Source organism: Nymphaea colorata, chromosome 3 (genome assembly GCF_008831285.2).
Source record: "Nymphaea colorata isolate Beijing-Zhang1983 chromosome 3, ASM883128v2, whole genome shotgun sequence".
NCBI classification, from domain to species: Eukaryota; Viridiplantae; Streptophyta; class Magnoliopsida; order Nymphaeales; family Nymphaeaceae; genus Nymphaea; species Nymphaea colorata.
The window spans coordinates 17,833,807-17,848,163 of NC_045140.1; the positions used below are offsets into that span (position 1 = coordinate 17,833,807).

General features: G+C 40.5%; 2 protein-coding genes across 8 annotated transcripts; both read right to left on the bottom strand.

Moving 5' to 3' along the window:
• Positions 1–123: 123 nt before the first annotated feature.
• Positions 124–5,522, bottom strand: LOC116250239 (pentatricopeptide repeat-containing protein At1g74850, chloroplastic). 4 transcript variants are annotated; one of them, XM_050076783.1, is made up of 5 exons: positions 3,826–5,522; positions 3,323–3,735; positions 1,212–1,508; positions 763–870; positions 124–638 (listed from the first exon to the last, which is right to left on the bottom strand). In XM_050076783.1, the coding sequence occupies exons 1-5, from the start codon at positions 5,296–5,298 to the stop codon at positions 302–304; spliced, it is 2,628 nt and encodes an 875-aa protein (XP_049932740.1). In that variant the 5' UTR covers positions 5,299–5,522; the 3' UTR covers positions 124–301. The 4 variants fall into 4 exon arrangements, with proteins under 4 accessions (XP_049932740.1, XP_031479654.1, XP_031479653.1 ...); XM_031623794.2 differs by having other exon boundaries at positions 124–641; positions 3,826–5,520; XM_031623793.2 differs by having other exon boundaries at positions 1,194–1,508; positions 3,826–5,520.
• Positions 5,523–10,834: 5,312 nt separating this feature from the next.
• Positions 10,835–14,074, bottom strand: LOC116251506 (transcription factor MYB1R1-like). 4 transcript variants are annotated; one of them, XR_007572991.1, is made up of 5 exons: positions 13,546–14,074; positions 13,225–13,433; positions 12,398–12,641; positions 12,188–12,329; positions 10,835–11,073 (listed from the first exon to the last, which is right to left on the bottom strand). XR_007572991.1 is itself a non-coding variant. In XM_031625827.2 (4 exons), exons 1-4 carry the CDS (start codon positions 13,799–13,801, stop codon positions 12,313–12,315), a joined length of 726 nt encoding a protein of 241 aa, XP_031481687.1. In that variant the 5' UTR covers positions 13,802–14,074; the 3' UTR covers positions 11,752–12,312. The 4 variants fall into 4 exon arrangements, 2 of the variants coding, with proteins under 2 accessions (XP_031481687.1, XP_031481686.1); XR_004171687.2 differs by having other exon boundaries at positions 12,188–12,641; XM_031625827.2 differs by lacking the exon at positions 10,835–11,073 and having other exon boundaries at positions 11,752–12,329.
• Positions 14,075–14,357: the final 283 nt, after the last annotated feature.

The window sequence follows — 14,357 nt, forward strand, 5'->3', positions numbered from 1 at the left end:
AAATTAAACTCTCCCTCCCTCTCCCTCTGTCTCCCTCTGTATATGAGTGAAGCATGTAATAGCCTTAGAATGCAACAACATAACCATGTATTGCCATTTGTTATATGTATCCAACCGTTGGTATTGCTATCAGAAGACCACCGATCTGTTGCACCAACAAATCACAGAAGGCGCTCTTCAACCTTCAAGACCTACATCAATTTTCTCTCCCACTTCTACAAATATTGCATGACAAGGATGCTAAATCGGTGCGACAAAAAATCACTGACAGTGGCAACCAGTGGTGCTCTAATATGAGCATTCAAGCGGCTGCAGCCAGTAGCTCTGTTTCAGTTCTATCATCCGCATCACGTTTCTGCCGGTACTTCAAATCATTCTTTGAATCTCTAACAATTGCTTTTGTGCCCGGACGAGGGAAATCAATGTCAATCAGTGGAATAAGGACCTTTTTCGTACTTCGGTCCTCTGGTCTTTTGGATAATGAGAGTAACTTTTTAAACTGAGACTGCTGACTGACTATGCGGCCGTTGCTCCATGGGGCAAAACTGAAGCACGATGAAGTTTGATTTCTGAGGTAGGTATACACAGCATTGGCTACAGGGAATACTCTTGAGTCGGCTGTTTTCTCCATGTCACCTCTTCTGTCATTAAAAGAGAAAAGGAATGAAGGAGAAACAGAAAAAGCAAAATTTCATTGCCTGGTAGATCAATCACAACTCATGTTATGGAACAATAGAGGAAAATCAAACATCCGAAACTTACACAACCACAACAGTCGCCAGTTCAGGAAGCTCCTCTGCGTTTACCATCATGTTGCATATGTCATTCGACCACACTGATACTGCAGTAAGCGAACCACCAATAGACATCCTGACCAAGGAAACAACACCATTGAGAGACCAGTCAAAGAGAATCGAAGGCAAACCAGTCACCAAGGATTGAATTTCTAACATGTAAGTTGTAACCAGCATGTATTTTTGTGACTGTTTTTTGTTGAACATTGACATGTGCGTGTAAAGTTTGATCTACTGATACAACCTATTGAATATATATATATATATATATATATATATATAGTCAACAACCAAGTTATATTATCAAGATATCCAACTATTTTTAGGAGAGCTGATCATTTATACAACAGTAGAAACAAGGCACGAGCAAGATAATTATACTCGAAACATAAACTAAACCTGTGGACGTCCACCGACCAAAGGAGCTTGGTACAACGGAATAGCTCCGGGTATAGCCCATGCTTAATTGCCTCCTGAAGAACCCTTGCAGCCCTTGCTTTCTGACCCAACCACCACAATGCATCCAAAAGGGCATTATAAAATCTCAATCCGTAAGCACAGCCTTCACATTTAACTTTGGCAAAGACATACTCCACCATCTGCCAATTAGATTCATCGTCATATTCCCCCTTGATCATTGTCCCAATTACTTGATGAGCATTGGACACTCTCGACGTTCGCATTTCATCTAGTACTTCATAAGCTTCGGTCCATCTACAATTTTCAGATGAAACATGCAACAGAAAATGAGACAGTTTTAAGGTTTAGTCGATCATGAAAGAATGTACATCAGTCACGTGCTATTATACTAAATGCTGTAAAAGCAAGGAGATTTCCCCTTTTTGCACTGATAATGAATAGCTAAGTTTGCATACAACCTGTTCTGCTCAATGGAACAGTTGAAATTTCTTGCAGATGTTAACGCATCAATTAACTAAGAAAAAGGAGGCTGCAACCAATAAGGAAACTGAAGCCATATCTAGCAACAAATATTCACTAAAAAAACAGCTAAAAATCTTGCCTTGGAGAAACATGTGGAACAAAATTGTGGCTGTATATGCACTTTTCAAAATATTCCTGTTCTTTATACTGTTCACAACCTTTGTTGAAACAAGTGCGACACTGACAGAAATAATGGAAGGACCTTTCGTTTGCAAATGAAAAGTTATAACGACCACCACCATAAGGTTGTGAGCGATACTTCTAGTCACCGATGGGCATTTTCATTTCACAAACAGAAAATCGAGCATCAACTTGAGGTTGAAAAATGACAAATGACAATCTAGAAACTTCTCATGAGAATTATATTTTTAATATATATACTTAAATAGGAGGCCTTCAGTTTTATCATGCACATGAAAAAGATACATGCCAATTCCCAACAACAGAATTTACCTTCATATACTAGTAAAGAAACTAGTTTCAATCATATAGAAAGGATTGAAGCTAGGGTCCTCATATCTGGTCGTGATCTTCCATCACAATCAACAGGAAGCGACTTAACTCAAGACCTACATGGTGGTCTGTCTCTTTTGCCTCAGCTATTCTCTTCAATAAACTAAAAACGCTACAAATCATTCTATTTAATCATGAGCGCTTATGTTGATTAATGACAAGTCTATTGCTTTGCATTTTACTTCTTCTTCGCTTCTTGTATGGTGTAAACACACACTAAACTATTGTCACAGATAGACCAACTATATTGTGAAGATCAATATCTTCAAATTGTAGTGTCGGTGAAATTTTTTTATTTTCTTGTTATTCTTCTCAATCCATCTACTCTCAGCTATGTGACATGTTCATATGTGCAAGGGTGCAGCTATGTTGTATGGACACTTCTCTAAGGATGAAAAGTCCGTATCCAACACTTTTAGATATTGACAGCAGCACTTCGACTCTTCACAATGACTGACTTTTTTTTCTTTATTTGGCAAAAAAATTAGTTTCCTGCTTTCTTGTTAAATGAGAAGAGGAGAATGCATACATATGCAGATCATGGAATATGTGGACCAAGTAAATATCAAGACTACGTGCATTGATTATGAGTTGTGCAAATAAACTTGACATCTCACAATGTGCAACATGAAAAATTACATTTTTAAAAATAGAATGCTAGTTGTCATCTACCTATTTGAAAAAGTAGCTTAGGGGAAACTATGTGTGTGTACATTTCTCATATATATGTGTGTCTGTGTGCATGTGAAAGTGTCTACCTTTTCGTGCAACACTCAATCAAGTAGCAATACTTGTGTCAGTATCCAAGTGACGAAATAGGATGGACATGGTGCAGGTGCAGAAAGCTGTCAAAAGTAGCCTGGCTATGTGCAAGGTGCAACTGTGGAAGCAGGGTCAGGTCAGAGAACTTCCGCAAAGAGAATAGTTTGTAGGGATATCATTCAACTTAGGAACAAATTAATAACAAATTTTCATCCCTCAACATAACTTTTAGATATTTGCTGTGCACTCTGAAGTCTGAACTAAATATTGATCAAAATGAGTGGGAAAAGAAAATAGTTAGTAATCCTAACCTTTCATTTTTTGCATAGACTGATACCAATTGACAATAGGAGATGACACTAGGCATAACTCCAGACTCTTTTATCGCCAGGAACTGTTCTTTGCTTTCCTCCACTAAACCTGCTGAGCAGTATACATTCAAAATAGCCTCCAGAGATCGCTCATTTGGAGTGCATCTAGCCCTCTGCATCTCCATATATGTGGTGAGAGCATTTTCATATTTCCCATTCTGTGTAAAACTCTCTATAAGACCATTGAAGGAGTCTTCATTTCTCTGAATTTCTGACTCGTTCATATGTGAAACAATAGCTTGAGCTTCTCTGTAAAGCCCTCCCCTACCAAACATTGCTATAAGGGAGTTGTAGGTCTCGATGGTTGGCAAACTCCCAACCTCTTGCATTGTGTTGAATGCAACAAGTGCTTCCTAATAAAATTTCCTACGAGTTAGCTCCAGCGTTTAACAAATGATACACAAGAAGGGGAAAAGAAAAATGAATAAGAAAAACTTCATTACCTCATAGAGTGCTGCCTGCCCATATGCCTCTATTACTCCATTATAAACCCCCGCACTAGGTACTATACCATTGCTTTGCATATGCAAAAGGATTTTCCTTGCGTCTTCATAAAGACCACCCTTTCCACAAGCAAAAATTAGCCCTTCATATGTCTCCATATTTGGGTCTACCTTCTCCTCCACCATGTCGTGGAACAATGTAACAACCTCATTAAAGTAACCGCCTTCGCCAAAAACATCTATCAGAATGTTATAAGTTGCAGCATCTGGCTCAGTGCTGCTAACCTTCATTTCAAGAAACAGGTCCCGAACTTCATCATACCGGCCATACCTCCCATACAAGTTCAACAAAATGCTATACGTCGATGCATTAGGAGCACAGCCCACCTTCTGCATCTGTCTGAAGACACCCATGGCCTCATTGATAGAACCCGATTGGGAATGTGCTTCTAACAATACGTTGTAAGAAGAAACATCAGGCAGATTTCCTGCCAACTCCATTTCCCTGAGAAGCTCGGAAACCTTCTCCAGTTTGTTCAATTTTCCAAAAGCCTCAACAAGGTAAGTATGCGTAGTTACATCCGGCACGATTCCGGCCTCATTCATAGTCCTGAAAACCATCTCAGCCTCATCTCCAAGACCTCTTCTACCACAAGCATTTAACAGGGTATTATAAGTAACAAGATCAGGCTGGATTCCCTCATGCCTCATCTGTGCAAACAATCCCAACAATCCTTCCCAATCCAGGCCTCCCCTCGCGCACGAATTGATCACTGTGTTATACGTCAACAAACTAGGGGCAATTTTTTCCCTCTTCATTCGAGCCAGCAGCTGCAGCGAAGTCTCGTACTGCCCGTTGCGACCGTAAGCATTAATCAGCGCAGTGAAAGAGAAAACACTCCAACTAACACCATGGTTGGGCATTTCTTCGAAAACTTCAGAGCACTTCTCTAGCAACCCTTCCCTCCCCAGAATTCCTATCATTATGGTATAGATGTGCTCATTCGGCTTGCACCAAATTTGCCTCTGCATGTACTTGAACAATCTAAGGGACCTTTGCCAGTCACCCCTTTGTGCGAACTCCTTAAAAACCAATGCAAAATCGTTCAACGAGAGCTTGTTTTTGAAAATATCAAGGCATCTAGCAATACTACCACGAGGGGGCAGGCTGCTGAGTTTATTTATCAAAGTCTCCACATCATAACTATATTTTCCTTTTTCAACAGTAACGGAAGGATTGCCCAATATCACTTCCTTGGGTCTTGCTCTGGCCATGAAAGGAGAAAATAACCCACTTCTACCGTGGCTTCTGGAGGTTGAGAAACCCCATTCAGAGGGAGAGTTTTCAGATGGGTATTTCTTGTTTCTGCTAAAAGCTGGGAAAAAGGAAGACCCAAGTGAGGAATTGGGGGATAAGGAGGGTTTTATGAGTGTACCTTGAGGAATGAAGCTGTAGATGGAGGTGAGAGCCATTTCTATCTCAACCTTGCGTTGACGAGAGAAGAGAAATTAACTTCTTCGAGTTCATTTGCCGATGGAAACGAGAAGAACAATGGATTCAGATGAACCAAACTGAAGAGAATGCGAAGAAAGACTGTTGTTTCAGATTGGTGCCTCTGCTAGGAGATAGATTTGGACGTTTGAAGAAGAACTCGCTCCGCTGTGTCAGGCGCGCGGTGGATGAGAAGTGAACGTGTCGGATCGGATAATATTTGGCATTGCAGAATCCAACTTAACTGGATCCAGCTAACTAGGACTTGGATTTAGATTCATACACAAATTGGATCAGCTAATGGGAATGCGTCAACCAATTGGGATTGATCGTTTAAGTTTGTGATCAACTGGTGCGACTAGACATGCTCGAGTCTGGCCAATTTGAGATCAGCAGAGAACAAGGAAGAAGCAACAGTTATTAAAGATGATACATGCTGTCATGGCTGACAAAAGCGCCTCATTAAACCAAAGACAACTCGTGTACTGAAAAGTAAAACAAGATAATATATACGTGCAGTTAACGAGTTTGAACAAAGCTAATGTGAATCTAATCAACCTAAACTGATTTCAACTAGTTTAACTCAACGACTTCAGCCTATCGGCCCGAACTCAAATTGTTTAATAAATGAGTTGATCGGCTCGAATATCTCGAGCTTATACGAGTAGAGAGCTCAATCAAGCTTGTGCTACTCAAATAATTGTTTATCCCTAGTTGCATGAACCAAGAAGGAATCGCTATTTCATGGCCACTTATTGCTAAGTCTCACTGGGCTCTCTATCCTTTACCTTATTGACCATTGCGTATGCCAACCTCAATCCCGACCTCCTTGAATTTCTATTTATGAAACCTAACCTTATACCTGTGTACCTCTCCTAAGATGTATGAGATTCACTTAACAAAGTTCATGGTAAAAAGTTTTGAATGCCCATTGCGTTAACTTTCTTATGCTGGCAAAGGAGCGCATCAAAACTCAAATTGAAGCACGATGTAAACGGCATTCTGAAGCACCAAAGCAAATCTTGTATTCTATGAAGACAAAAGGACTGGGAGTGAGTTTTTGCTGTCTTTTGCACGGTATGATAACATACTCCTGCTTTACCAGAACCTGGCTCTTCTTTGTCAACTGCAACAGGATATATATATATATATATATATAACATTAGACTGAAGTTACCAAGCAATGTAATGAGGAGGACAAAATCATTAGAACTCTCACTGGATTAGGGGATGACTCGATAGGTTAAGTATACAAATCTTAATTAATAGGCATTCCCCTTCTGAGCGTTAACCGTGTTTGCTCCATCATCCGACGAGAGGAAGCTCGAACGAAGGGCCCATATGTATCTAACACAACGTCTAAGTAAGAGAAACCACAGGAAAATCTGCTTTCATAGGTGACATCACAAAGGACATCAAGGGAGGCGCTGAACCAGGAAGCTCCAAGATGAGGGTGAGATTAAGATGCTCTAGCTGAAAAAAACCAGCGACCTAAAGGTGAACATCGGAACCTACACAACAAAACTCCCAAAGGAAAAAAAATCAGTACTCGTAAATGACGAATCAGAACATGTCTCTGCTGCTGCGACAACTCACCCACCCATGTCAATCCAGCGACAAGCAAAGATGCTAAATGCAACAGGTAATCTCACTGCCCTCGCATCTAAAGCTGAAAATCATAAGTGGGTGGTCGATACAGGCGCCACTGACCACATCACTGATCAACCAGCACGCCCTCGACCTTGAAAGATAGCCTTAAGCAGCGGTTATAGCTGATAAGACCCTTCATTTCTGTCAGTAGAGGTGGTGCTTTTCATTTCTAAATAATTCTGAAATATCTGAAGTGCTATGCGTTCCCAAGTTTCCTGCTGACCTGTTTTCAGTAAGCAGATCTGTGAAAGATCATGATTGTATTGCCCCGTTTTGGTTTCTATGTTTTGTTTCAGAAGTATACCCCGAGAGTAACTGAATGACTGATAGTTTATACAAATCAAGAGGACTGTATTATGTGAATGGCATTGATCAAAAAAATGAAAATATTCACAAAAAGTAAATTACAGGACTTGAGATAAGTCCATCCTTTGAACCAGATTTTTGTTTCATATTACTTCTTTTGTTTTATGTGATGCTTGTGGGTTAGCTACGTGTATGTAGAAGACACCATTTCCAAATTCTGAAAGTCAAAGGTTCAGGAGTTTACGACTTAAATCACTCAAACGTTGGGGCTAGCCCCAATAGAGTCTCAGGCTGGATTTAAATATTTTCTGTCATTTATTGATAATAAATCAAAAACCACTAAGATTTACATGCTAAAAAAAGACGAAGTTGCACATGCCTTCGAAAACTTTTCATCAAATGGTTTAATTCCGTTTGGTTTCAAAATACAATCGTGATGGTTCGACAACAACAGAGAGTTTATAATGAAGCCTTAGAATATGTTGTTACAACCCCACACCAAAATGGGGCATAGTAGACAGAAAAATAAACACTAATTAAATATTACCTGAGCCATAATGTTTCATATGAATGATCCTAAGTTGTTTTGCTCTACCGCTAACGTCGTTGCATTGTTAAATGACATGACTGATTAATTAGTCACCCAGCTTCAATCTCGATGATAAAATTTCGTTAACAAAAATTAACAAAAGAAGGTCTATATACATTTCTATTGTAGTTTTTGGCTGTAAACGTTTCTTCTCCTTCAGGAAAAATACAAGAACAAGTTGGAATTAAATGGACAACTAAATGCGTCTTTTTGAGATATTCTAATGTAAACGAAGGGGTATAAATGCGTTGATTTTGAACAACAAACTACAGCACATAGGAAGTGGCATCATTTGAGCACGGGCCCTTTAATTTTCTCAGTCCAGCAATTATTTTCTCTCTTTGATGTAGACACTTACTCATATACATAACTGTGTGCGGCATTGTTCACACAATTATATACAAAACAGCAATTATAACTGAGTGAACACATCATAAAATCTAACAATGGAGGTCTGAAAGGCCTCAAAGTGGTGGCAGGATTGCCATGAAAGGCAGATGCACCAGCAACGTGGAACTAATCTTGTGAGTTTCCTTAAGGACTAATCTACCTCATAACGTAACCAGATCAGACGTCATGCATGCAGTAAACTGCATAAACGAAGGCTTCCACACCTCGAAGCTGCCATAGGACCTTCGGGTAACTAAAGCAAAGGAAGCCGCATGAGGAAGTGGATGAAGCTAAGCAACTTATGGTATTCTAATGTCAATCGGGCAGGCAATCCAAGCAATCACAAGTCAACAAGAGAAAATTTCCCTCCTGTCAGAGGAAATCTAGTGAGCTAATAGCAATGGTGGTTGCTACATCCTGCAAATTTGTCTTAGTCAATGTCTTCCTTAACTATGTCACCATGGTACGTGCATATGACCCGCGTATCCATACCGGTATGTTGGTATGCCAAAACAAGGACATGGGTACGTTGTGGTATGTTTGGGTCTGGTTTCAGGTCAGAACCAGATTCAAACTATAATAGAATGTAAAAATGTAACCCGTGACGCTCGACTTGTCTTCTCCCTCTCGATCTTCTTTGGTCTTCCGGCAGGTGCTTGGGCAGCTGGCGAAGGATGTCCGGCGAGTGCTCGGTCAGCCACTGGCAATGGGTGGCGACTAGCAATGGACAGCGCGTCGGCGATGTCAGGTTTCTTCATTTGGCAGTTTTTAGGGTTGCTGCAATTGTTAGGGTTTTGACAGCTTGGGCAGCTCAGCTGGACGTCCGGCGGGAGCTTGGGCAGTGACTGGCGACGGACGGCGACCGGCAGCGAGTCAGCGGTGACAAGTTTTTTCATTTGGCTGTTTTTAGGGTTGCCCCAATTTTTTGGGGTGGGGTTTGACAGCTTGGACAAATCAATTGAGTGTTGTTTTGTTTTGTCTTCGACTTGTTCGATGTGTTCAATGGTTCCTTTTTTTTTTTTTTGGTTGATTTTGATTAGCAGCACGAGAGGATGAATTTTGTCGAGCGTCAGTTTGTTTTTTGAGTACTCTCGTGTTATTACGGTTGAACTAGATTCGTTTGTTAGGTTCTTTGTTTGTTTTGTTTTGATTTTTAGGGTTCCAATCCACATGTTTGTTGCCTTGTTTCATTATGTTGTTTTGTCCCAATTAGGAGTCATCTCTTTAATTTTTTTTTGCGGATGCCCTTGTCGAGTTTCGGACATGTTCATTAGTTTGATTATAACTTATAAGTAATGTAGCTTGCCATTGTTGTTGTTATATGCTGTTTTATGTGATGACATCATTTTTCTTATTTTTTTGAATTAAAAATATATAATTATCATCGTACCGATGTACAAGATTGGCAAAAATACCGTGCCTATATATTGCTTCTCCATATCCGTATCCGTACCTATGTGACATAGTTCCTTAAAGATATGGAAATAAAGATTAAAACTCCCAATCTTTAAATGACTCTTCACTGTGACAACTAGGCAACTATTAACATTTATAAAATCCAACACGAGATGTACTTATTGTTTGCAGATTAATCCTTATATGTTCAATTTAATTAATCGGTACCGGTTCTTTCTCTCAAAGGCACTTATATAGGTCATTTTGCGGTTTGAAGAAGAGTTTATTTTGATAAATTTAAGAACAAGGTTAGTCTAAGGAAAAAAGGCCCAATGTTTGTATTTGCACTTAAAATGGCAAGTGGAGAGTGGCACTACCCATTTCATTATGGATTCAAATTTGAACCGGAGAAGCTGGTCATGTTTGAACCGTATCCGATCCAATTTGGTGGAAATGACATCCCCTTGGATTTTGTCCGCTTGTAAACTTCATCTAAGCCATAATACAATGCAGCTGACTCTAGGAAAGAAATTTACTTCTGATTCTTGTTGTAAAGATCCAACATGAGATCAGTTTCAGATTTTTTTCAACTGCACTACATATTTCTATTAGAATACTCAACTTGGTACGTCACCATTGATTTTTTTTTTTCTCCTTGGTTAATGTCGACGATGACATCGTACTTTTATCATTTAAAGTATTTTCAGATCTTCCAAACCCCATGTGCTTGAAATGCAAAGTTGCCTTGGGAAGGGGAAGGCGGAGAGAAGAAAGAGAACCCAAATAGAAAAGAAATAAGTAACATGAAAAGTTGTGGGAAGAATAGCTTTCAAATGTCTGAGATTAAACTTGGCTAAAAGTTCTTGGAAAAAACGGAGAACCCATTTTCATCTTCTGCTGCAAAACTTTGAGGCATTGCTGCCCATTAGATGAAGGCATAGCCAGCTTCTGTATTGTTGCGGCAAATAATGCACGGTAGTTGGATTTGAACTTGTCGATGCTCCTTCGACTTGGTGATACTGATGAGCTGCTCTTAGATTGCCCTATGGGGGAAGCCGTACTAGTAACTTTTCACAAGAAAACGATGGGTAAGGATGAGATAACGTTTTGTCGACGTCTTGACAAATTGTCTGCAATTATTGATAATAGCACTTCAAGCAATGCCAAGGTTTGGAATCAGCTTGATATGAGATGACAGAGAATAAATCTGATTTAGGAGCAAGTGCACATGATCCTGTAATGATCTGTACATTATTCAAGAAAGATTTCACGGGTTGCTGGCATAAACATATCTTGCCAGACAGACTCACATGTGTGAGTTACATATAATGCTTCTGCAACTTGTTCTGGGCGATTGGATGTGGATTAGGTGATTGGATTCCATATTGTGGCTCATGAGTTGACGTACCAAAGATGCCTGCAGATTCTGCAAAAGGGCAGAAGGTCATTGATCATGACTTGGACGTATGTTAACTGCAGATGCAGCCAATTTTCTTTTAAGGGAGAGGGCAAAAGTGAGCCTGAAAATCTTGCACCACAGAAGAAGGAGAATTGGTCCACAATCAACTTTAATGGAGTCAGGGTACTCCTGCAATGGGACATGGTTTATTTTTGGTTCCTTGCATTCAGACAATCTGTCATGTATCATGTGGTCCACCAGTACATGCAAAATCTCTCTCTCTCTCTCTCTCTCTCTCTCGACTGAAGAACTCCATTTATCTGGGTAAAAGGTCGATTTAAGACCTTCAAGTTGAGGAAGTCAAAAGTTGGAAATCTAGGTTTATCACTCGGTATAATCTGGTAGGAATCTGCCTAGTCCCAGCTTGCATGAGAACAAAAAATGGGAAAGTAGATGAGCTGAACTTGCAGAATAGAATGTGTTCAAGCTTTGTTTGTTCGTGGCAGTCTGAGCCTCACCCTTTCTGATGATCTGGCTTCTTTACATGAATAACTACGTTTTCTGTGTTCAGCGAAATCTCAGGTTGGCTCAATTATAAAACAAATAAAAATCGTACTTTTCCTATGCAAAACCAAACACTTACGACTCAAGATATAAAATGCCATTGTTCAGCACTTAGAACAAGAAATTTATGCGCCAAATAAATCATCTTCTAAAATATTAACTCTTATTCATTAGCACTAGAACATGAAATTTGCGACCCAAAGTGGATGTTAACCATGCTAGGCCTTGTGAACCAAGCAGTGTTAAACATACACTGTTCATGTTACAATCATGCTTCCCTAGCTGTTGAACACACACAAACAGAAACAACCAGAACCACAAGCTACTCCTCTCCTTTCCCAGCCATACAAGCACTAATAAGAGAACCAGTACAGGTAGGTCCCTGATCTCAAATATTCTTCCCATGTAGTAAAACTTGGCATGAAAGGAGCAATATCTGAAAATCTATGTTATTATCTTTGAGCATATCATAGAGTCAAAGCCACACAATACAGAGATATTTACATACATCTTTTACAACAACAAATAAATATTGAGATACACTTAAGAATTAATAACTAGACAATGCAATGCATACCCCATTTACTAGTGAACCTTGTGGAGACAAGGAGAGTGCGACCTCTGTTTTCCTCTCTTCCATCCTTGGGTAATCCCTCTCAGGCCACAGTAATGACACTGCCTTTGTTATCCAGATCTCCACTCCTAAGGCTTGCCATTGCCTGAAAAGCAGAATGTCTGGCATTATGTTGCTCAGATAGTTTCGCCGACAATGGTGATGGTAACATACCGAGCCCACGATCCGAATCGACTGCTCCTAACGGTGCGCTTGCCAGCACAGGGACAGGCTTCACAATCTTTGCTTCCAGGGTTTCCGGCGCTTTGCTGGATGTGTTTCCAGCTTCTTCATCCAGCGCCATGGGGGCTGGAGAAACTGGTAAGGCCTCCAAGGAGAGATCCAAGCTACTTGATGCTGGATTTTGACTAGGTGTGTTTTCAGCACAAGTTTCCTCTTCCACAGGAGAACAGAGAAACTGCAAAACAAGTTATGTGACATCAACCATCCTTGGAGTAATTAACAAGTGAAACTGGGGAACAATAAGTCGTATGTACTGGATTCAACATTTGCATCATAATTAACCAACCAAACTTCAAAGAGACAAGGAACTTGCAATCTGCAAAGGCCATAATTATAAACAATATCCGGATTGCTTTATGGTTCGGCTGCCTATTTTCAGGAACTCATCAGGAATCAGGAACAGTAATAATCAGATGGTCTTTGTCATGCTAAAAGCTCAGGATCACCAAAATGAAGGTGAATCTCTAGTTTTTCCATCAAAACTTTAATCCCAAAAGAAAAAAAAAAAAAAAGCATGCTCTTTGCTATTCTAAGATAGTCCTCGCAAATCTAGGTCATTTTGGAGACTAAACGAAAATATCCGATCAACTACCAAATCATTGACGAGAAAAACCTTGCTCACCCCAGAAGTCATTTTCTTCCAGAAGCAAATTGTGGGTTTTCTTAGCACCTTGTTTAAGATTCAAGCCAACAGATTTTCACCTACTTTTGAACAATGCAAACGTTAGAAATGATTGGGATCATCGGCAGGTCCTCACCGTATCTGTGGTAATGTCAAAAAGGCTAGACCGCCGTCTTCTCCGACTAAGATTATTGCGGCGAAGGAAATACTTCTGTGCGTGGCTAGCAACCTGAGTAGGGGTTCTGGTCTTGACGAAGTTCCTTGAAATTCCTCTCCAATCGCCCTTCCCAACCCTCTGCAGCCCAAGAAGAAAGAGCCTGTGCTCTTCTTCTGTCCAAGGTACACCTACAATACGAAATCATACCCACGAAACACCGGTCCGGTTTCATGCCATTAACATCCACATATATCTAGACACAGAAAAGGAGAAAAAAGAGACGCCATGATGAATCTCTACCTCTCTTTCTTTCCCGCGATCTGTTGGAGGCGTTGACGACATCATCGGATGTGTAGCCGGAGGCCGTGGCGTCCGCGTTCTGCTGCTGCTGCGGCTGATCCGCGTGCTCGTACTGCGATAGGTTGCTCATGCTGACACTTTTGCGGAAAGAGCCGTCGGTCACCACGCGCACCCCGAAGAGCATGAACCCATTTTCGGTGCATGTTCGGGAGTTGTGCCCGTCGTTCCCAGACTGCGAACAACTATGAGAAGACATTGGTGGCGGTGGTGGTAGAAGCAGCAGCCGCCACAACGCAAACAATGCAGAGACAATGAGGGAGAGGTCTAGAGCTTTTTATGACGATGGTGGGAGGGAGGGAGGGAGTGGCTCCTTCCTCTGCTTCTTCCTTTTGTCCTGCCTTTTCTTTTCCCCAAGTTGGCTGCAGGGATCGGAAAGGCTATATTATGAGCATGAGGGAAAAGGAATGGTGGAGGAAGGAGTCGACCTCCACCGTCGGCTTCGCATATTCGGTTTGTATTACTGTTGTATTTTCTTTTGAGCATATTGGTGAACTTGTTCAATTTCCCTGCAATTTATCTCAGTGGATCTCTTTGTTTTTATGTTGGATTTTTTTTCTTTTCCAACTTTTTTCATTTTAGTCCCATTCTTCTTATGTGGGTGGTTGATGGTTGGATAACGAAAGCTGCCAATCAATGTGTGGCGATGATCCTTTTATTGCCTTACTTAATGGCATGCCCACATTATGTTTATGCGCTTTTTCTTCCTCCTTCTTACTTTTATCAGTTCTTACATTTTATTTTAAGAATTTCCC